Genomic DNA, 23,765 nt, shown 5'->3' on the forward strand with positions numbered 1-23,765 from the left:
AAGGTGACGACATGGAAGCTGCTCGGTGAATAAATTGCACGGAGCGTATTGCCTCATGCTGCACAACACCCCACTACAGGGGAATCCTAATCGGTAACTATAAATAAGGGTCAACCAAACAGCAAATGAGGCAATGAGAAAAATACTTTCATCCTTCATACACATTATCGTTTTTGCTTCCGTTTATTATCTTCTTCAATATACTGACTTAAGCATCAGAAGATCAACGGACTCTGAGATCCCTCCCATTGTAACTATGCAGGCTAGCACTTGAATACCGGGAGTGTGAAATTGCCCAAGCCTGCGAAACACAACCTCAACAATAATCTTTCGCAACTAGTGTCAGTGGATGCAAGTGAGTGAAGTGTTGTAGTTGCTTACAGCCTTGATCTCCTACAATGGGCATAAGAAAAGCACAACCAATATCCAGGTAAATATCGCATACCTCACAGCGCAAGTAGAAGCCACTGCAAGCTTTGAAACAAGCCCCGCAAGCAACTGAATTCTCCGCATCAAAGAGCAGCGTGAGAGGATGTGGGTGAAGGGGGTTTTGGAACTCTCTCGGAAGCTCTGCTCATGATTTGTGCAGATAGAAGGAGCATTCCGTGCAAGCATAGAGTGGAACGGTGCAGATTTTGTCGCACCTTGTGAATAATTTAATCTTGTTGCGGTACTTTCTTCCAAGTGTTGTCGCACTTTCGATGAAGGTTAGCGGATGCTCATGACTGAAATGTTCCATTATCTCCACATCTCCCCGGCCTCTCTGCTTGTTTGCCTTCTATCTTAAAAAAAAAAAAATTCGAATTATCCTATATATGTTCATGGCAAGTTCCTCGTCCAGTTTGTCCTTGTCATATTTATCCGTATCAAATAATTATATCAACGAATGGTTTAACACGAGAGCGCCGGTCAACGCACTTGCTTTCCAGGTCCATGGCCTTTCTACCTTCGGGTCAACGTCTTTTTTTTTTTTTTTTTTTTTTTTTTTTTTTTTTTTTTTATCTTCCTAAGCTGTGACTGCATTCATTTTTGCTTTTATGCTCGAGTCTTTCTTGAAGCGCATATAGAGAAAACAACGCCAGCATAACTCACTTGAGGTAACAATACTTCGTCAGATAAATTTACAAACTGATTTAAATTTATAATATTATTTATTATTTGATTATAGTCTTAATAAAAAAACAGAAAGTTGTTTAAAAAAAGAGAGACAATCTTTTCTTTTGTTAGAAAATATGTATTCTAATACAATACATATATAATCTGATATGATATATTACAATATATAATCAGATATGGTATATAATAGGTATGTTTTGGAACGGAAGGATTTGAACCTCCGAATACTGGGACCAAAATCCATTGGCCTAAATTTATAAACTGATGTAAATTGATGTGATACATCAAATTATAAAATTATTTATACTAAAAATAGATCTGACGTATCATATCAAATCATGTTAGTTTGTAAGATTCTCTTACTTCAAATGCTTGGCTGATTTCATTCGAGTTCCTTGTGATGATTTTTATATGAAAAATGCTATATACGACCTCATTTTATTCCTATCTTATTTTGTTAACGTGGCATTAGTCATCAATCCTTAAATTTGTTACTTTTGATAAGTTTAAAAAAGAAAAGAGTAATACTACATACAGTCATAGAGTACACAAGTACCGTGCAGTCACTTTGAAAAAGAGTGAGATCCACTATTAAAAAATTAATTTCCTTTTATATTGGTTCTGTATTTATTCACTTTTTTTAAATTGATTGCGCGACACTTGCACACAGACGGTTGCAACAATCATTTCTCAAAAGGAAATATATCTGATGGTTGATGAATAACACCACATCAGCACGAGTGTAATAAGAGTGAAGTATATAGTATAACTATTTTTATTAAGGTAATGAGTACTGCAAGAACATCATCAAGAAATATAAGATAGTTTCTTGTTAAGAGAATTGGGTGGTAAGAAACTGACAATCTTGCTCTAGAATTTTAAACAAACATTTTGAAATACAGCATCAGTATATGTAAACCAATTATTACAGCCTTAATAGCCGGCACTGACAACTGGTTCCACCAAAATTCAAGGGCATCCTACTTGTTGAACCACTCGGTGAGAAGATTAATGAAATGGCAAAATCAATCATATTCCTTTTTAGGACTTTACAGCTATTATCAAATGAAGATATATAGGATTTTCAGCAGGAATTACTTGTGAAATTGAAACTTTCAATTTGACCCATGGAGTCTCACCTACGCCCCTTCGAATTCAACTTCTGTGTCTCTAACGAGGTAAACATGAAGTTCCCAGAAAGCATAGCTTCTTTGTCTGCACATCCAAATTCCGTAACTTTGTCAAGCGAACAAACTAGGAAACGTATTAGTGAAAACATCCAATAGGTAATAAGTTGGTGCAATTTTCAAAGGGAATATACTCAAAAATCAGAAATACCAAGTGCATTGTAGGGAATAGAATATCATATGTTAAGGGGATGTGTGGGGCAGCAGTGAGGCTTCCAGTGAGGCTTCCAAAAATCAGAGACCACCTAGGGCAGCCGATGGAGCTCTGGCTATATCATCCGCCCAACCCTCTCCCCTATTATCTTCTCTATCCTACTCCCTTTTCATTCCCCTTCTTTCCTTTTTTCCTCTTCCTTTTTTCCCTCTCACGCTTTTGCTGCTGGATCATTTGTCACCCTTCAGCCAAAGTCAGCCGCTCATGCGCCTCCTGATGTCTCTTTTCCTTTGTAATGAAATTATTTTACCAAGGGAGAAAAAGTGTGCGTGTGTGTGTGTTGACACCAAGGAAGCCTCAGAAAGGGAGTTTTTACAACCCATTACCAGGTCAAGCTGGTTTGTTCTTTTACTTACCATCCCCCAACAATTTTCATAACCCATAAAAAAATAATAATAAAAATAAAAAAAATAAAAAGTGGGTTGTTCAACTAGTTAGCTATCCTATCTGGTATCAAGCCATCTCCCGACAATTGTTTTTCTTCTGCCTTCCTAATAAAGGGATTATTAAGAGTGGGGGTGGGGTAGGAAGGTTATTCTACCTGTTTGTCTCATGAGTGAAATGTACCAATTGAGCTGACTCAACCATTTGAATATTTCCTGTACTTTAGTTCAATGTATTTTTTTTTTTATATATAAGATTAGTTCAATGAATTATATTTATCAAAATATAAATTAAATCAACGTATGATCAACAATTAATCCATTAGAGATTGAAAGTATATAAAGAAGACAAAAGATAGTACCCTACCAGTTAAGGACAGGCAGTCAACTTCCCGGCGAGCATACCTTGCCATAGCCTGCGGATGTATTCAAATATTCAGTGGCCTGATGCCTTCAATACAGGAGAGAGATATGCTTGAAACAATAAATTAAAAACAAAATAAAACATAAGCAATATAATAAGCAATTTAAAGAAGAAAAGAGGCAAAACTTTATAGATCACATTTGATTGTGACAACTTTCTCAACCATATTATTTTTACACTGAGATTACATCTACAGGCCACACAGAATATGCAACCGATGTGATAGGCATGACCACTCTATCAATGAGCTACTATTTTTTTTTTTATGATGAAGAATCCGTTGTGCAAATGTGACATATCTTTTATCACATTGAACTCCGGACCCGTGTAGCGTGCCCCATAACACAGATCAGGTAAATCATCAACTTTTCACCGATGACATGTGACCCCTAGAAATTGTTTGCATCCAAGGATCCAAGGCCCTTACGACTTGAAACAACCCCTAGGTGTTCAAAGAACTAACTCTTCACCAGGATTTTCTCTGTGATCAGCAACCACTACATAACTTTTCACCAGTGTGGCATAGAAATAATACATGGGGTTGAAGCTCCAAAAAAATAGGCATTTTAACCAACTTGGAGAATCGCACAAGGGAATGGAAGTAAAAATGAGAACATGCCTGAGCTGTTCGTGATGCAGCATCATTTGGCTCATTTGGCTGTGATGAACCGTCATCAGAAAATATATTCCTGCAACACAAACAACACTAGTGCAACTGTTAAGAAGGACAAATATAACATTGAACGTCAGAAATGGTGTCCCTTCAACAGCAAATTAGCTTTCAATAGATATTGCATAGTTACTGAGATTGTATATCCCTCCAAGAAGTCTCCAATAACATAGTTTTTATATTCCAATATTGCGCAGCATATTAGTGGAAGCAATTGTTAGCTAATACTTGCCAAAACAATTGCTTTTTCATTTTTGCTAAGTAGCAAATCAATGTCATAAAAAGAAAATGTATGCATAGGAGAAGCACATTATATTCACATAGTAATCACTAATGACTTCTCAATTGTCTTCATCAGTCTCTTTGAACAAGAAAATTGAACATAAAGCCACAAACCTTACCATACACCAAAGCAATGAAATTGACAAACATTTTCTGTACCACAAAGGGAAGAAATGAGGCTGATATATCTAACTGGCATTAAGTCTCGTGAGGGTTCTAAGATCCGTTTCTGGTTTGACACTTGGTGTGGTGATTGAGCCCTCAATAGCATGTTTCCGATTATCTTTCGATTGGCATCTGATTGGTATGCTGCAGTTTCTGATTTGCTTTGTCGTTCTAATGGCTCAATCCAGTGGGATATTTGTTTAACTAGAGCTGTACATGATTGGGAGATTGACGAAGTTTCAGCTTTTTATACTCTGAGGCTTGGTGGTAATGATGAGGACAGGATGTTGTGGAAGTCTAAGGGGGGTAAAAAGTTCTCTATTCGTTCGTACTAAACTGTTGACTTCTCAGAATAGTCCTCCTTTTCCTTGGAAGTGTATTTGGAGGTCTCACGTGCCTTCCATATTTGCTTTCTTCATTTGGACTGCCTCCCTTGGGAAAATCTTGACATTGGATAATTTAAGGAAGCGGGGTGTTATTGTTATGGATTGGTGCTACATGTGTAAAAAGAATGGGGAAACCATGGATCATCTATTCTTGCATTGTGAGGTGGCAAGGGCTTTATGGGAGGGCATTTTTTGTAGAAACGGCTTGGCTTGGGTGATGCCTTTGAGAGTGGTAGATCTTCTAGCATGCCGCAAAAGGGCTTCATGGTTGCACTCAAGTGGATGCGGCTTGGAAGATGGTCCCTTTGTGTCTCATGTGGTGCATTTGGATGGAAAGGAATGAATGGTGTTTTAAAAAGGAGCATACTTTGGAGCAACTTTGGAATTTTTTTGTGCACTCTTTGCTGTTTTGGTTTTCTGCTTTAGTGACTAACGGATCTTCCGTTTATGATTTTCTGATGTCGCTTTCCGTTTCCTAGAATGTACTTAGGTGTTTTCTTTTGTATACTTCCTATGTAAATGGGTTTCGCCTATACATTTGTTTCTAATAAAACTTCTTTTACGTATAAAAAAATTAAAAAAAAAAAAAAAAGACACGTGAGTGAGAATCTTATTCTGACCTCCAAGTCACAATTCCTGTATATCCAAGACATTCATATAAAAAAAAATTTAATAATTTTATTTTATTTTATTTAGATGGGTAACTTTTATCCAATTAATACCATAAACGTTGACAGTTCACTATAACATCAACTGGCTTTATTTATATATATATATATATATATATATTTTTTATAAGAACATCAACTGGCTTTACAAAAAGAAGCAATGTGGGTTGTAAGAAAGATCATGTTGGATGGTTTAGGGAGGAGGTTTTATGCTAAAGAAAGAGTAACACCTCTCCCCAAGGGTAGAAAGGGCATAAGGAACAAGAACTTCAGGAAAGGAATACTAGAAAATCAAATCCATTTTCAACCATGGTAATCTGGATTATCTTTTTCTCCAGTTAAAAATATAAGTGGTAAGAAGACTAAATTGCTCAATAGCAGGAAGGCATAGAAGAACAAAAAATGTACAATATAATTTTTGGGACAAAAAAACAGACGACCTTGCCCTAACAGTTGGGAAAGAAGCTAGGATTATTTGAAACTAAGTTAGAACTTGAAAAAAATATAGGTGCAGCAACATAGATTTTCTAAAGCTTTTGGAGAACTGAATATAAATGTTAAAAAAAGAAAAGAAAAAAGCAAGTCTTCAGTCCTTTTACTCCTAAATAGTTGGAGAAAATCCAATCAACACCGTTAAAATATAAGCAATGGCAGAACAAGCTGGTGATTCAAGTCTAACCTCCAAATTACTTTTGGCAGCTCATCTGATCTAGCCTCTGGAAGGATTGCAGAATCATAGGCAACGATATTTCCATAGAATATTTTCTCCAAATCTTTCATCCATCTGATCAATAGTAAGTTAACCTGCCATTTAAAGGGTAAATAATCAGTAGGCACAAATCGAAAATGTAAAGCCTCCTCAATAATAAAGTACACTTACATTGTTATAGACAACTAAATAATAGTTCAATTACGATCAACCTATATATGCTCCCCTCGCCTCCAATGCCTCAAAACCTTTCTACCCGTGCAACATCCAAACACAATTAGCCCCAAGAATAATGACTGAACTACAGCAGCACTCTCCCAAAAGAAAATCCATGCTGAATCGCTGATATCATGCCATGTTTTCATCTGTTAAACCTTAGATGCCAACAACTGTAGAGCGTAGAGTTATCACCTAAGGAACAAATTCTTTCTAAACCATTCCTTAGGTTCTTTTTTTCCGATAGGTAAGAGTAAAATTTTATTAACAGAAAACAGTCGACATAGCCAAGTATACAGGAAATATACGCAGAATACACCTAACATACACTAGGCATTGGTAAGAGATACAAGCAAATTATGAAAACCATCCCCATTATAATCAATGACAGAAGCCCAAGTAAATAAAGTCTTGAAAAAGAATCTCTTCAACTCGTCCAAAGAGCACTCCTGTTCTTCGAAACACATAAAATTTCTCTCCATCCAAATGCACCACATAATACAAAGAGGAATCATTTTCCTACTTAACAAAAAAAAAAAAAGGAATCATTTTCCAAACAACAGCAATATGAGCATTACCCATATGATCCTACAAAGGAATCCTTCAGGCATTGCCCATGTCATGCAGGTCTGGTTGAAGATATCATCCTACAAAGACCTGGCCACCTCACAATGTAACAATAGATGATCCAATCCCCCATTTTTCTTATATTTCCTCCTCCCATTTGGAATCCAAATCATCCTATCCTCCTCCCATTCCTTAGGTTCTTTTGAAAGCATACAAAGGTTGAACATGGATATTTATGACAATCTGATTTTTACCATGATCAGTTATCTGCGAAAACACTAAAGTACTTTCTAATTTTCAAAAGGAGATTAAAACTGAAGATGTAAGTATTTATACGTACCCCAGCCTTTGAGACTCTCAGCTCAACATCATGATTGTATATCTCATACAAGTACTGCCCAAATTCAACACCTTCCTTTCCCTCTTCTTTCAGGCGGCGTAAGCAAAGCCACATATGAAGTACAAGTAAAGAGAATGTTGTTTTGAATGTTTTCTCCAAGTTAAATACTGCATGTTAAAGACAATAGTTAATGACAGAGATGTAAGCACCTTAGCAGACATTAATATTTGGCCAACATTCATCTAAAGCGTACGTCGAAAATACAAAATTCAACCACCAAACCATTTTGTGGAAGACCTTAAGTTGTCTTAATTTCCTAGATGACCTTATAAATCACTGAATTAGGAGGCATAGGGGAGGAGAAGAAATTTCAGTTGGTTAATTAGAAGACAGTATGTGCCCCAGTTGTGAATGGGGGGTTGGGTGTATGTAATTTGAGAACTTTTAATCAAGCGTTGTTGGAGAAATGGCTTTGGAGATATCATTTGGAAAGGGGATCTCTGTGGAAAGAAACTATAGATGCTAGATATGGCGTTGCTTGGGGTGGTTGGTGTTCCAATGAAGTGAGAGGGGGCATGGAGTGGGGCTATGGAAGTTTATAAGGAAGGGGTGGACAAGCTTCATAAATCATATTCGCTTTGTCGCAGGGGAGGGCAACCGTATCAGTTTTTGGCGGGACGTGTGGTGTGGAGATCAGACATTGGAAAGGGTGTTTCCGGCTTTATATCGTATTGCAATTAATAAGGAGGCTTCAGTGGCAGATGTGCGGTTATCTGCTCATGGTTCGCATCAGTGGAATATTTTGTTTAATAGGGATATTCATGATTGGGAATTATCTATGGTTTTAGACTTTTTCAGCTTGCTACACTCCTTGGGGACTTCTATGGCACAGCATGACAGTTTGAAATGGAGGATTCAGGATCACAAGAAGTGCACAGTAAAGGCGTATTATAAACTCTTGATTGCACAGGATCACACCCCTTTTCCTTGGAAGAACATTTGGAGGTCTCGTGTACCCTCTAGAGTTGCTTTCTTTGTTTGGAATGCCGCCCTTAGGAAGATCTTGACCACGGACAACTTGAGGAAGAGAGGATGTGTAATGTTGGATTGGTGTTACATGTGTAAAAAAAATGGGGAATTGATAGATCATCTTTTACTACATTGTGATGTAGCAAGGGGGTTGTGGGATGAGACTTTTAGAAAGGTTGGTGTGGCTTGGGTAATGCCTATGAGGGTGGTGGATTTGATGGCTTGTTGGAGAAAATTGCAAGGCAATCCTCAAGTGGCAGCAGTTTGGAGAATGATTCCGTTGTGTATCATGTGGTGTATTTGGACGGAACGGAATGCGCGCTGTTTTGAAGACAAGGAACAAACAACGGTGGAGCTGAAGAATTTTTTTCTACATACTTTATTGCTTTGGTTTTCAGCTATTGTATTAAATGGGGATGATATTCATGAATTTCTATCCGTAGTTCATCGCTCTTAGAATGTATTTAGGAGTTCTATTGTATACTTCCTGTGTACATGACACATGCCTATTACATTCACATCAATAAAGTTTATCTCTTACTTATCAAAAAAAAAAATCACTGAATTAAATTATAGGTGTGGAAGTTGTAGGTGTTTCCTTTGTATACGACCTGTGTACTTGGGCTTATGCCTATTTCTTTAAATAAATTATTACTTATCAAAAAAAAAATACTGAATTAAAGGTTTTCAAATTCAAGGACTTTGGTGATTCGGCCAAATGCAGTCAATTGTAAGGTACCGGCAAATTGCATTCTTGATAGAGCAAACATTAACATCTGGATAACATTCATCTAAAACGTACTGTAGAAGATACAAAACTCAACCACCAAACCAATTTGTGGCTTAATTGTTTTAATTTCCTAGATGACCTTATAAACCACCGACTTTAAGGTTTTCTAATTTAAGGACTTTGGCGATCTGGCCAAATGAATTGTAATTTGTAGGGCACCGGCAAAGAGCATTCTTTGAGCAACTTCACCACTAATGAAAAAATTTGACAACACTCCCGCCCCAGGAAAAAAAAACTGCTGGGTGGTAACCATAAAAGCAGAAATATTATGGAGAATAAGGAAAAAAATCTATGATATTCATGAAAATAATGAGGAGGGAATCACCTTCATAAATAAGAGGCTTATCAACTTGCGAAATGATTCGCCGGTATACCACATTTGCACCTCGAATAGACTTGCTTTGTTTACTATAAAACAGCATGAGCTTAAGAATAAAATACTTAATGCCCTCATACTTTGGTTCTTCAGCTCTTAGGGGAGAGTCCGGGGCCAAAGCCAGTGAACAGGGCTTAGACCAAAACATTCTGTCTAAGTTAATCTGTTGAATAGTTTCTGTGGCTTTCAGTATCAAGCAAAGTGGGCAGAATGAAATTTAAATGTGTGTGTGTGTGTGTGTGTGTGTATGAAAAAGCATGTGTAGTATTAGCACATGCTATTATATGACACTTGAAATAAAATGGCATTTTTATGGAAAGACTTCAGTGCTCAAGAGTAAAGCGCCTGACACAATTACAAGATTATCAAGCCACTGAAAGTAGCACACTACAGATTACAAAAGTAGATCTCAAAAATCCACGAGTTCCACAGCCAACATGGGTCGCCTAAAATCCATGCTCATAGGAGCTCATCTTCCAAGACCAGGAAAAGTAAAGTAAAACTTAAAAAGAATGACAAATAAAAAGAATGCACGTGTAAATGAAGCCAAAACACAATCACAAGAGAATAGATTCACTAGTAACGATCCAATTTAGGGATCTGTAAATGATTAAGCTGTATGTTATTAAATCCCCTTTCAAATAAAGTCGCAGGATTACAACTACTAATTAAATTCCAATCCCAGCAATATATTCACAGAACTACAAAATGGGTAGTTCTTATGTCATACCGGCGGTTCACTCGGGAGACTTCTGTCCATGGAATCAGCAGCAACCCTGGCATAGCTACGGCATGAAACAACATTGAAGTCCTTTCCAAATTTCAATTTGTTTTGCAAACCAACTCTCGAGAGATTAGTAATAGTTCTGCCCCATCTTGGCAACATTGTGCGTTTCCTTCAAAGACTCAAACAAGCATTGCTTCAAACACATAGAAACCAAAACTATACACACAGAATTTGGAAGCACCCCTTGATTCCCGATAAAATGAGAGAAGACAACAGGTAAAATCGTCGTTACTTTTGTCTTCAGTTTTCTAAGCAGCAAAATGGAAACATGATGAAGATTAAGCAAACGAATTTAATGAAATGAACAGAAATACCTACTGGAATCAAAAGTAAGAGCTGACGACCTTCTCTGCTTATTGATTGGATCGTTATCACTGATTTTCCGATTTTTTTTCTCTTTTTGTGCCGTAGAAAATGGTAACTATCCTTAATAAGTCTTAAACCCTGCCAACCCCATGGAGAGAATAAAGTCACAAACTACCATCGGCAAGAGATGGGTGAGGCTCCACGCCGCCATTTCCGTTACCATCCAATTTCACGAGATTTCATCCGTATATTTGTTAAATTTTTTGTTTAGGTAGATTTGGTCACGCTGCCTCTCCTATACAATTTTTTTTTTTTTTATATATATATATATTACACTAACTTTTTATGTTTTTTATTTAAAATAATACTTTATGATTTCAGCTATTTAGAAATCGAAAATGATTTATATAATGTTTTTTTTTTTGTTTTGAAAAGAAATTTATATAATGTTAAGTGTATAAGTAATGCATACTCACATTATAAGTCATTGGTATTGAAAAAGCTAAATTTTTTATTTTGGGCCCCTTTTTTTAAATGGCCAATTTAAAACTATATCTACTTTTTAAAAATAAGTTATTCTTTCAACTTTTCCACCCATTGAATACTAATAAAAAACATATAGCCTAATGACAAATTATCACGTGTCATTATAATTTAAAAAAAAATAAATCAAAATTGTTTTACAAAAATTAATTTTAATAATGAAAAATAATTTTATTATCCAAAAATTGAAAAATAGAAAGACACCAGTCACCGGCTGTGGCCAGTGGCCCTGCTCGGGAGGGGTAGTTTCCTTCTACGGTAAAATTCTTAGAAAATGTTACCTTACTTGGTACGAAATCAACAATTATATGTTTGATATTATTGTGAATATTTATTATTTTCAGACTTTATACATAATGGACACATTATTGACGGTAAAATTTCTTATTTTGCAGATACTATTATAGAACACGTCAGTAAGGAAATTTAGTGGACACATGAGAGGGTTAAAATTACTGCTGTGGAATAAGCGACAATGTCTCGTTGAAGAAATGCGTGTTTTATTTTTCCTTTACAATTATTTGGGTAGATAAATATTTTAATCATAACAAAATTCTATAAAAATAAATTTATAAATTGATATAAAATAATTTTTTATATTAGATAATAAATCTCATTTTATTGTAAAGTAAATTTAACGTATTATATGAAACTGTATCAATTTATAAATTTATTTTATATAATTTTTTTTTATTGTCCTAACACTGCTCGTCCAAATGATAGTATGCATTTACGTTATGGAAGAAAATTCAGTTTCTAAATTTAAGGAAGTTTAGGTTTCATTTGGTAAGTAAATTCATCTCAATTTATTATTATAATTTTTTTAAATTTTAACATAAAATATAATAAATAATTTAACTTTTTTAAATTTTAAAATAATAATAATATTAAAAAATAATATTTTAATAATATTTTATCATCTCAATTTAATTCAATTTAATTCAATTTAATATCTAAACGTAATTCAACTTAAGTTTATTTTCACTACCTATTTGTGAGGGATCAAAAATATTTGGGCTCAGGCCCAACAAGGGAGTAAGAAGAGGCAAGAGGGGTGAGATGCATAGGGCATCAGGGGTAGGACCATGGTGTCAGGAAGTATAATGGGTTGTCAGGTGTAACGATGGAAGGGAGAGGAAAATGGAAAAAAGAAAAGGTTGTCGAGCACGCGCAGCAGACCCTATCTCACCACTGCAAGGGGAGGCAGAAAAAGCAATCACATAAATAGAAGAGTCCGGATGACTTTAGAGCATTGATATTGAATTAATTAAATATTTTTTTATTTTTAAATTTAATAAATATCATTTATATTTGTTTCTTATTAAATTAACTAAATTATTTTTATTCAAATAATAAGTTATAGTAATTTTTTTTTTTAAATATGAAAAAAATTATAACAAGTCTAAAAATATTTTTTAAGATTATTATATTATAGATATGAGATTTTTATTCATATGAGATTTTAGCATCTATATACATATGAGATTATTATATTATAGATTGTTAGATTGTGAAAATAAAAATGAATATAATTGTTGGAGGTTATTGAAGATTATAAAAAATATATATAAATTAATTAAAAATATATAAATAATAAAAAATAATAATATTTTATTATTATAGATAGTGTAATGACTAATATAGACTTCAAGTTTTGAATAATTAGTTAAAAGTGAAAAAGTTACATATTAATCAAAATTTGAAGAATAGGATGGTCAATCCAATACTAATGCTCTTAAGGGGTGATCTTCTTCTTCTTGAGTTTTTCTTCTTCGGCTTCTCCTTCAATCTCTGGACAAGGAACTGATTTTTCTCCAATAAATGCATCCAAAGCTATCATTGTACAGTAAGGAATAAGAGACCATAATATATTGTAAACAAGAATATTATAATAGATTTCTCCTTTCCAAACGTCCGTGGGTATAGACATTATGATGAATCACATATATCTTTATGTTCATCTATCTTTATTTTCTCTCATATTTTTCATTCATCGTCATGGATGTACGCATCGCCACCGTAAGGCTGTACACAGAACACTATCGATGGCTCCAAACAAAACTGAACGAGGTCCAAGTCGCTCCAGTGGATCAGGAATTGACTTTTTTTCCCCTTTTAACCTGTTGTGCGATTTTTAAAACGTCAACACTATTATCTAGTTATTTTTGGCCATGTCAATCCTAGAAGAAAATTTTGGACCACGACAATATTGCTTATGAATAACTTGATTTTTCGAGTCACGGTTCAATTATTATACTGAATAGGAGGGAGATTCGATGATCATGTTCCGCAGGAATAAAACGTTATATATATGACCTGCTTTCAATTATTTTTTAAGAGAAATAATCTGTAACAGCTCCAAATAGATAAATTTTGCTTAAGTTTTTGTAAAAAAATGAATTTCACATTCAAAAAGTGTAAAAAAAAAGTATTTTTTATTATTGAGACCTACTTTTTACAAAAAAAAATTTGCATTAATTTTATCTATATGAAACTTAATGCATGTTTAGAATTGTGATGGAAAATATAACTTATAGATTTAAGACTTATACCTTATAACTTAAATAATAAGTTTTACTATTAAAAAGTTATTTAATGTTTAGTAACTATATGTTTAAAGTACTTTCAAACATGTTACGCTTGTTTAGAAATAAATTAAAAAAGTGATTTATGAGGTAGAAATGCTGATTATTTAACTTTTTAAAGATTATAACCATATTTTTTAAAGTTGTAATTATCTTCAAAATGTATGTGTATTTTCGTATGTCGATAGATTTTTTAAAATTCAAATTACATTCCGTATTATTGGGAAAAACACGTTTGTAGAAAATGATACTTTTCTTCAAACGTACTTTTTAGCTTATTTGATATTAAAAATGATTTAATATGTAACATCTAAACAACTTAATTTATTCATTAAAAAGCTTTTAAAACTATTTAAATACGTTTTAAGACTCATATCGCAATCTCAAACAGACTCTTATAGCTAGCATTACTAAATTTTTAAAAATATTATTTGAGAATAGCATGTTTGCCATTTAAGTGACCAAATTACGTCTCGTTTATTATTATTATTATTTTTAAATAATACACATACAATTATTTTTATAGTTTTTTACATAATTATTTTGAAATTATAATTAATTTTATAAAATAAATTATAAAAATAATATCATTTTATATAAAACATTCGATGTAAAACATGATTGAATAAAATGTTATAAAAATAATTATAGATATATCATTATTTTTTGTATAAATACTATAAGAAATTTTTACACGACATACGTTTATTTAGGCCTTATTTGAATAGTGAAAGTATTTATCTCATCTCATCTCATTTCATCATTACAACTTTCATAAATTCTCACACAAAATATAATAAACAATTCAACTTTTCAAATTTTAAAACAATAAGAATATTAAAAAAATAATATTATAACAATATTTTATTTAACTTTCAACTTTCATCTCAACTCATCTTATCTCAACTCACTATCCAAATCACACTTAATGATTTGTCACTTTTATTATTATATTTAAAAAAATACATATTTTAATATTGAGATGAGTTATGCTTCTACGCGGTCCGACCAATTATCTACATATAACAGCCTCCCTTTCATCTGCTGCCACGTAAGAAATTTCACCAAATCCACAATAGCCTCATTCACACGGTATAACTCTTAAAATAGAAAGGGAATATAGCAAGATCAATTTCACCACCACCACCCTCAATATCTATTTATCCGTTGCCATCCTCCACGCTGTGAGTTTCATCCTCCATAATAGAACCCACAATAGCCTCTCCACATCAATCTTGAATCTGGAAGCCACTGCACACACACATACATAGAGAGAAAGACTAGTGCACTATGTTTAGCCTCAGTTAACCCACTCAGCAATAACCACCATCATAGCAGCTCAAAGCCCTACCGTGCATCACCAACGCTTGCCACAAAAAAAAAAAAAAAAAAAAAAAAAAAAACGATGCACCATGAGATGAAAATAGCCCAAACGCCATCTCAATTGCCCAACAAACCTCTATTTTTGCTCCTAAAAAATAGAGCACAATTTCTTCCCATGCATGACAATCCCGTAAGCTTCATTCGCCACAATGTCACTGGTATAGGTAAGGAGGTCGTCGAAAAAGCATGTGAAAAGCAGAATAAGCTTTCACAAAACAGTTTCGAGTTCTCTCTTCGCCTACATTATACCGTATGGAGCTACCGTCGAGTATAGTATTGCAGTGATGCTACTTGCAGCCCACGGGAAACCAGCAACCCCACTGCAAGCTTCCTCTCTTCTATTTTTTCATACCTAAAAAAAAAAATACAGTGGTGAGCACCTTATGAAAACCACACCAAATGATTTCCACACACCACAAATTTCACGCACATGAAGCCAAAATAATATTCAACTCATATCTGCAGGTTGCTCTTTTTGGCCCTCCCTAAAATCAAGAAGTTGGAGAATGAATGTGTGAGGAAGATAAAGGTAGAGACGAAAACAAAAAGATGATATTTTGAAAGAAATTTAGCACGAATGGATAGAGGAGGTGAGGCTTGAGAATCTTTGAAAGTAGAGAGAGAAGTTTGAGAGAAAGGAATTAAAGGCTGGGACAGTTTTTTGCAAAATGGTTTTCGACTCTCTCTCATATGTTCTCTCTCTCCTATGTTCTTAAATGGTGGTGGCACTGGTGGGAATTTGATGTTGTGCATTCACATGATAATTGTGGTAGAAAGTTTATGTGTCACTTAAATATTGGCGAGCTGTTAATTTGAAATGGATGACCGATCGGTTCTAAAGTTTTCTCTATTAAGATACAACCTCAAAAATGATAAATTACGTACCGATTGAGTAAAGCGAAAGTCTACTTTACCTTCTTAATTTGACACCTCTATTTGACCCCTAATCAAAATTTATTTTTTTATTTTATTTTTTTTTTACTTAGTGGTTAAGGAAGTAATTTTAAATGTATTAGTGTATTTTTTTATTTTTTAAATATATTTAAATATGTTAAAAAAATATGAAAAGAAAAAAAAAAAAAAATTTACGCTGGGCGGTATGCCCAGCGGTCAAAATGGGGCGGCATAGTAGCCGCCCCCATTGAGTAAAATAGAATAACACAGGCGAAAAAAAAAATAGAATAACACAATCGTGGGTCCGTGACGATGTTACCGTGCGACCTTGTGTGGCAGTTACTGTTAGCACCGAGTCACCGACCCTTTAAGGCTTGAACGCCGTTCACACTGAGAAAGGGTCGCGTGCATTGTTGTTATCTATGGAAATGCCGTTTCGGCAAATAAAACTCAGCAAGCCGTTCCGTAATCGTGCTTTAAGAATAGATTTACAGGAGATTGGGATTGTCTGATGCGTGACGTGGTGACAACTAATTAGTCCTATCAGGCGGCTGTTGTGTAGAATCAAAGCACTGAAGCCAAGCCTTCACCCAAAGGCAAAGGTTCTCACATCGTCAACCTCTTCCTACGTGTATTTTATATATTTATTTATTTTTATAGGCTCCTCCTCCCTACGGCTAAGGTCTCCTTCGCTCCAAGCTCTCTCTCTCTCTTTCTCTCTCTCTCCAGTCCCAACCACCTTTCACAGACAGTTTTCTTTCTCCTCGCTATCTCGCACTTTCTCTCCCGAAAGTTTCCCTGAAACTCCCCCTGCCAACGACACTCGTCTTCTCCTCACTGAATCCCCGACTCGCTTCCGTTTCCCGAGTCATCTCGATCAATGCACTTTAGCTTAGCTAAGCCGAGCGGTGGATTTACTATGGAAAATGGTTCCGTGGAGAACGGGGTGTGCTCCTCCAAATCGGTTAATGGAAGCCGCGACATCTGGAGCTGCAAGGACTCTGATTCTTTGTCCGTTGATCATCTCGTTGTCATGGTTCATGGAATCCTCGGCAGGTCAGCCTCCTTTTATATTTATTGTTATTTTGATCATTTCAGGACCTGGAATTTCACGGGATTCTGTTTTTTTAATTGTGTCCGATGGTAGCTTAATGAGATTTTATGCTATTTTTCAATTTTTTTTTATTTGCATTAGTTTTGAAATTTGTTTGAGTTGTTATTTTTTCAAAATTGATGGATTTTGCTGTGTTTCTGCTTATTTTGGAGTCTTTCGGGTGAATTTTAATTTTTTCTCCGTTGCTTTTGTTACTATTTTTCTCCTTGACTTTGAAACTTCATTGATACTGTAAACTGTAATTTCCGAATTTGAAAAGATTTTCTCCAAACATGTTTTTCTTGTTTAAACTATAACTTCGAATTTCAACGTTTAGTTTTGCAGATGTGTTGAATGTTTTATTTTGCGCATCATTTTTGCATACTTGAAGTTGAACAGATTCTTTGATTATGTTCATTTGGAAAGGGAATTTAAATGTTGACTTTGCAATCCATGATTTCGTTTTCGTATTTATTTTCTGAACCAACTAGATAATTTAGAAAATGTATTAAATATTTAAAAAATCTTGCCAGGACTTTGACTCTCTGTCAGTTTTATTGAGGAAGCTGGAATTTTTTGCTTGTTAGTTTAAGGTTTTGTTTCTCTCTTTAATTTCTAACATGTAATTCTGAGATTCCGGTAGGATCTTGTTCTGCAACTTATTTATTTGTGATGGCTATTTATTTGTAAGTGTTAAAATTGTTGGCTATTTCTTTTGTTTGTGATCATTTTGAAAATAAGTTGGCTCCTTGTATATAATACAACCAAACCAACCTGCTAGTGGTTGGTATGGTGGACCTTTCTGGTTTTTCAGTTTGGGCAGTGACAATGTGGATCATTTTGAGCAAGAGGTTATTCGTATGGACCTTCAATCGTTCTACTTTAGTAGTTTATCTTCTTTTTTTTTTTTTTTTTTTTAGAAAGATAGTTTATCTAAGTTTTTAATCATTTAAGCCAAAAATACATATGTATCCATTAGATTATGAACAAATGAGAGATGTTAATATTTTTAATGCATATCAAATATAAATTTTGGGTTGGTTCGGTTCTTTTGGTTCATGAAAATCCAAACCTGCCAAACCAACATGTGAACCCAAGAAAATCCAACCCAAACATGTTGGCTTGAGTTGGGTTACGAGGATTGATGGTTTGAATGCACACATGAACCCAACTCTACTGGAAAGACTGAGTTGCTCTTTGAGTTCAAGTTTGGTCATTTGCAGAAGACAGAAACATGGAACTCCTATAACTGGAATTATACCAATGAACAAAACAGGAACAACATAAGCAACCCATACAATGCTTATTGCTCTTGCTATCTGTTATTGCATGTAGTTTAAATTCTTTCAATTGAAATTCATTATTTTCTTTTGCTTCTCATATTTTCTCAGCACTTATTTGGAAACTCTTTCAGTCTTGTAGATTGCTGATAGTGGTTTTATATTTTTTTGTACAGCACCACGGATTGGAAATTTGCAGCAGAACAGTTTGTTAAAGTGCTCCCTGATAAAGTGGTTGTTCATCGTAAGTGTTAGTTTTTATATAATGCTTTCAAATTTAAAAAACAAAATTTCTTCTCCATCGTCTTGTGGCTTGTTTCATGGGGTTTTAGCTGAATGTTATTTTTCTGTGATAATCTTTTGGCCACTACACATCACTTAAATGCTATTGCAGTCATGTATGGAAGATTGTATGAATTATATGAACAACTAAAAAGCAGGACAGAGATCATGAATGTTATCTTAATTTAGAGCCTGAAAACGCATCATTTGTGGTGTTGGAATTGGGATATATTTGGTGGGTTGTCAGGCAATGCAATTTATTAGTCTTGATCAGGATTTGTTAATCATGCCACTAATTGGAATGGGGGGCGTCATACTACCAATATATCTATAAGGTTTTCAACGGTCAAGTCTGCCAAGTCCTAGTAATGTCACCCTCTTGAATTCTGGTGTGTGCTTGCAGCTCTGTTCTTTCCTTACAATTATCTCCTTATTCATGCTTGTTTTACAATTTTCATTTTTCTACATAGTGGATTTGAATAATGTTACTCCATTGCTTAGTCCTGCCCATCTCTCTTCCTTTCAAACGCTATTGCACCCTCTTGTTTCCTTGCAAGATTGCTTTATCCTTTGTTCTACATATTTATTTTTCCTTTATTACCTTTTCTCTTTTTTTGAGCTGCAGTAAAATGCCGCTGCTATGGTATCGGTACTAGTCACCTATAAAAAAATGGTATTGGTACTAGTCACCAAATTGTTCTGAAGGACATTGTATGCACTGATGTATGCTGAAATTAGTCATGTTGGAGAGGGGATATTGCCTTGTCCTCGGATAATCTTGAGGAGGCTTTCAACTTTGACTTTTGTCGTCTATAATTTGGTAACTGTGATTATTAAAATGGAAGTGGGTGTTAAATGCAGGTCTTCACATTGTTTGACCTGTGAAAAGTAGGATCTTTTTGGTGTTTCATGTCCTTTTAGTGATTCTGACAGTCAGAACTGTTGTGATATATATGAATTTGATAGAATATTGATATTTTAAGTGATTCAATTCGTGAGATGTCTTGCAGCCCTGGAAGTCGTTTAACCACTTTTATTTAATTTGGTTGGATTTGTTTCGCAGGTAGTGAAAGAAATGTGTCTAGATTGACTCTAGATGGTGTGGATGTAATGGGAGAGCGATTAGCCGAGGAGGTTGGTAGTATCATTAGAGTTACAGATTTGGAATTGCTCTACCTGATGTTTTGAAATTAACTAAGTAATTTTGCTTATCTGACAAGAAGCGTTGGCTGCACATTATATCGTCAATAACAGAACATTTGACTTCTAGGTCATTGAAGTGATCCGGAGAAGGCCAAATCTATGTAAGATCTCCTTTGTTGCACATTCTGTAGGAGGACTTGTGGCAAGATATGCAATTGGGAGATTGTATAGACCGCCTAATAGGGAAAACACGGAGGATTCATCTGCTGAAAGACATGAAGGGGATTCAAGGGGTACAATAGCCGGCTTGAAGGCTATGAATTTCATCACTGTTGCTACACCTCATCTTGGTTCAAGGGGTAATAAGCAGGTACCATATCTTTTTTTTTTCTTTAAAAAATTTGTTTATTGAGAATCTTAAATCTTATCAATATCCAATGTTAAAATGTACCTTATAGTTGCTGAAGCTAATTGTTCAGAAGTTTGTATTATCAGGAATAAATTAGATAGTGTTATTATTGCAGTGCGATCCTTGACATGGGGTGGGATTCAAAAATTAAAATTTCATATTATATCAACTCCTGGGTTCTGCCATTTCCTTTTGTCCTATATCTTAAATTTTTAGGAGCATTATGTGCGAAAGAGCTCTAAGAAATGAGTACTTTCTTGTTTATGACAATAACTATACTTTTTCAGTAACGCTCTTTCAGTGGCAAATCCTACTAATTACTTCTTCCCTGATTGACCCAATCAGATAAGTTTTTCTTCTAGTCAGCTGAACTAGTAGTATTAGTAATCATTTTTTAGGTAGATTTGGATCCATTTCTTAAGGCAAGAAAATAAAGCCGATCAGGTTGTGTCAACATTACATGTAACATTCATTAATTTAATGCATGAAAATGAAACAAATACTTAATTTATGTGACTTTGTATTTATATCAGCTGTGAACATGATCTAATATGGTCCAGTTGGTGGCATACCTACAAGATTTCCAATAAATTTGGTCTTGAGTAGCTGTATTAATTTTTTCTGGGTGTATTTACAGATGTGTTTATAGTCCTTATTGTCATTGTTTAGTCTATAACATTAAGTTGACTGATTTATTGTTCTTTAAAAACTTTTTGCAGGTACCATTTCTTTTTGGTGTACCCGCTTTTGAGAAAGTTGCAAGTTCCGTTATTCATTTGATATTTAGGAGAACAGGTCAACATCTTTTTCTGACTGATGCTGATGAAGGAAAGCCTCCATTGCTTAAATGCATGATAGAAGATTATGGTGACTGTTATTTCATGTACATTACTTGGATCCATTTTTCTTATGTGGATATCTAGAATGATACCAGGTTTCATAAGATGCCCCATTCAGTCGATAAACTAACTTATCTATGCAGGTCTGCGTTGTGTACATTTAAACGTCGGGTGGCATATTCAAATGTGGGCTACGACCGTATCCTGTTTTTCAACGTAGATAAGGACTTTGTTGATTTTCACTTTTGAAGTTTCTTGTTAGATTTATCTTCATCGTTTTCCATCAAGAAATATTATTAAGATATCGTGGGCTGGAGAACATCATGTATTAGGCGTAATAGTGATCTGCCAAAGGTACCGTTATCTGTTTGAATTTTTTTTATATTTGCAGCTAGATGTGTACCTTCTGCTTGCAATTTAATAACTAGAGCAACTTTTCGGTTATCAGTGGGAGGATACTCGTAATGAAAAATATCCGCACGTTGTATATGAAGAGCACTGCAAGGCTTATGACGACGACCAGTGTGAGCCTACTTCAATTGAAGATGATGGATCCGACAACCTAGAAGGTTTGTAACTTCACTCTAGGAGAAATTTATGTTCTTGTTTGTCTGTGCTAGTTGCTTTTGAGTAGCTAGTTCACTAGTTTGCTTGATGAGCATGCATTTCAACCAATCATGCTCTTACCATCTAGCTGAATTATGGGGCATTTGGATGGTGATATATTTTAGGAATATTGGGAATTCTAAAAGATTACTCTGTTTGCGTGCATTTAAATAAAGGGAATCTAGACACGCATGGAAATCTAAATTCCCTTCCAAGCCCCTTTTGATGAGAATGTGGATTTCCTTGTAAAGAGGTGGAATCCATATTTCCATGTCCATCACCTTTTTGGTTTCATTGTGAACATTTGTGAAATTAGTATATAAAATTGGAGAATTATTTTATTCCAAGAAAGAAATGATTAGGTTTTATTTGGTTAGAAATAAAAATGAATAAAATATTCACAAATATTACCACTATTTTTCTTGCAATATGGCCACCAAACTACTAATATTGTCACTTATCCCCCAAAAAGTGAAGCATGATTGTAACCTACCTTCTCGTTAAGATCCAACTGTTAAAATGGACGAAAAAAAATGGTTACATGACATGAAACCTGTTGGCCGTTAAGGTTGTTTAAGGCAAAGGTTTTTGCTCCATTTCTGGTTCAATCATTGCTTGCCTTGTTTCTTTTAGTTTTTCGATGTTTCTAAAGTCGCAAAGTGCAGAGGAGCTGGTGACGGGCCTATCTCGTGTGTCATGGGAAAAAGTAGATGTTAGCTTCCACAGCAGCAGACACAGGTTTGCTGCTCATAGCATCATTCAGGTATCTCTCTCTCTCTCTCTCTCTGTGACAGACTCATGAGCATATTCTTTTTTTTTTTTTTGACTGTCATGAGCATATTCTTGTGTACGAGGGCATGCGTGCACGTCTAGATATGACATGGTTTCATGATTAGAGAGGAACAAACTATGAATGACTCTGGGCATTTTACAGGTCAAAGACCAAAGCATGCATATAGAAGGTGCAGATGTCATAAATCATATGATCGATCATTTTCTTCTATAGAAGCCTGACTCCTAGATGTACACATGACAGACTGGGCTACAAGCTTCCTTCAGGTAAAGAGCTACCAGAGATGCGCTGCTTAAATCCCTAATATCTGCCACATTGATTTTTTTTCCTCTGAAATTCCATTGCTTGTAGGTTGAAGGGATCGATTCTCTTACCGCAGGGCGCACAGTCCTGCATAAAATGTGACCACTCAAGCAGTTAAAATAATTTAATTTTATTTGGTATCCTTGCAATTTATGTGAACAGACAGACAATACAGTGGATAAAAAAAAAACTCAAAATTTATATATTAATTGATTCTATTCAAGCAATATTTGCAGTAACTTCAGCTTTCATAGTTGTGGGAATACTTGCCCATTACTTCTATCTTCAGGTTACCAAACAAAGAGCTGGAAAGGCAGTTGATTGAAGCCTGCCTGCCTGCTCAATTAATGTTTTGAGCAATTGGAGTAATAATACTTGAAGTGATTGATTCAGCTGGCCACTTGGAGTGGCAAGTGTATGAGTGATTGACTCAGCTATTGTTTTCAGTACTTCCCCTTCGCCCCCCACCCCTTCCTACCACTTGGGAGTGGCAACTTGTATTGGAGTCCATCTTTATCCCTTTTTCAAAAGATCTTTATAGATACCATTGTATTGAAATTGGGAATGTGTCGGCACTATTTTGACCTTTTCTTGCTTTTTATTTCTTGAGACATCCTTCAAAAAATATTTGAACCATAAATATTTGATCTTTGAATCATTTGAACCTTACTACAAGGCAACAGGATTTAAAGAAAGCGTGACTTTTATGGGCTTTACTCTTTAGCAATCAATTTTGATAAGTGGAAGGCAAGACGTCTTAATTAATCTTTTATGAAAGGATCTGAAGTCTTACACACAAACTCGAGATATCTCAACACGTGACGTGACTAAAATGAACATTTTTATGAGAAACCCAAGTCCAACGCATAAACTTGAGACATTAATAACAATTTCGTCTTAAAATATATATGATTTTTTTGTTTTTTTTTTTTAAGAATTAATCCGTGTTATGACAAACATAAAATTTGTCCCATTCGTTGTTAATCTCGTCTACCTT

General features: G+C 34.7%; 2 protein-coding genes across 6 annotated transcripts; one reads left to right on the forward strand and one right to left on the reverse strand.

Moving 5' to 3' along the window:
- Positions 1-1,962: 1,962 nt before the first annotated feature.
- Positions 1,963-10,598, reverse strand: LOC121263222 (ubiquinol-cytochrome-c reductase complex assembly factor 1-like). Its single transcript, XM_041166053.1, has 7 exons — positions 10,253-10,598; positions 9,472-9,685; positions 7,328-7,494; positions 6,175-6,299; positions 3,944-4,013; positions 3,268-3,316; positions 1,963-2,331 (listed from the first exon to the last, which is right to left on the reverse strand). The coding sequence occupies exons 1-7, from the start codon at positions 10,406-10,408 to the stop codon at positions 2,252-2,254; spliced, it is 861 nt and encodes a 286-aa protein (XP_041021987.1). The 5' UTR covers positions 10,409-10,598; the 3' UTR covers positions 1,963-2,251.
- Positions 10,599-16,450: 5,852 nt separating this feature from the next.
- LOC121262990 (lipid droplet phospholipase 1-like) lies at positions 16,451-23,066 on the forward strand. Of its 5 annotated transcripts, XM_041165741.1 has the most exons (11): positions 16,459-17,076; positions 18,570-18,637; positions 19,739-19,809; positions 19,946-20,188; positions 20,947-21,110; positions 21,210-21,265; positions 21,368-21,420; positions 21,515-21,635; positions 22,338-22,435; positions 22,607-22,731; positions 22,817-23,066. In XM_041165741.1, the coding sequence occupies exons 1-10, from the start codon at positions 16,901-16,903 to the stop codon at positions 22,676-22,678; spliced, it is 1,122 nt and encodes a 373-aa protein (XP_041021675.1). In that variant the 5' UTR covers positions 16,459-16,900; the 3' UTR covers positions 22,679-22,731; positions 22,817-23,066. The 5 variants fall into 5 exon arrangements, with proteins under 5 accessions (XP_041021679.1, XP_041021676.1, XP_041021678.1 ...); XM_041165742.1 differs by lacking the exon at positions 22,817-23,066 and having other exon boundaries at positions 16,453-17,076; positions 22,338-22,468; positions 22,502-22,714; XM_041165744.1 differs by lacking the exon at positions 22,817-23,066 and having other exon boundaries at positions 16,453-17,076; positions 20,947-21,094; positions 22,607-22,714.
- Positions 23,067-23,765: the final 699 nt, after the last annotated feature.

Source organism: Juglans microcarpa x Juglans regia, chromosome 4S (genome assembly GCF_004785595.1).
Source record: "Juglans microcarpa x Juglans regia isolate MS1-56 chromosome 4S, Jm3101_v1.0, whole genome shotgun sequence".
Classification (NCBI taxonomy): domain Eukaryota; kingdom Viridiplantae; phylum Streptophyta; class Magnoliopsida; order Fagales; family Juglandaceae; genus Juglans; species Juglans microcarpa x Juglans regia.

What these genes read in the sequence shown, in the direction of transcription:
- LOC121263222 (XM_041166053.1), bottom strand. Translation starts at nt 10,408, where the DNA reads ATGTTGCCAAGATGGGGCAGAACTATTACTAATCTCTCGAGAGTTGGT. An exon ending in TGAGAGTCTCAAAGGCTGGG is followed by an intron (nt 6,300 to 7,327) that starts GTACGTATAAAT and finishes TTTAAATGGCAG; the next exon opens with GTTAACTTACTATTGATCAG. An exon ending in TGACTGCCTGTCCTTAACTG is followed by an intron (nt 2,332 to 3,267) that starts GTAGGGTACTAT and finishes TTGGATGTGCAG; the next exon opens with ACAAAGAAGCTATGCTTTCT.
- LOC121262990 (XM_041165741.1), top strand. Translation starts at nt 16,901, where the DNA reads ATGCACTTTAGCTTAGCTAAGCCGAGCGGTGGATTTACTATGGAAAAT. An exon ending in TATGGTGACTGTTATTTCAT is followed by an intron (nt 21,111 to 21,209) that starts GTACATTACTTG and finishes TTATCTATGCAG; the next exon opens with GTCTGCGTTGTGTACATTTA. An exon ending in TGGATCCGACAACCTAGAAG is followed by an intron (nt 21,636 to 22,337) that starts GTTTGTAACTTC and finishes CGCAAAGTGCAG; the next exon opens with AGGAGCTGGTGACGGGCCTA.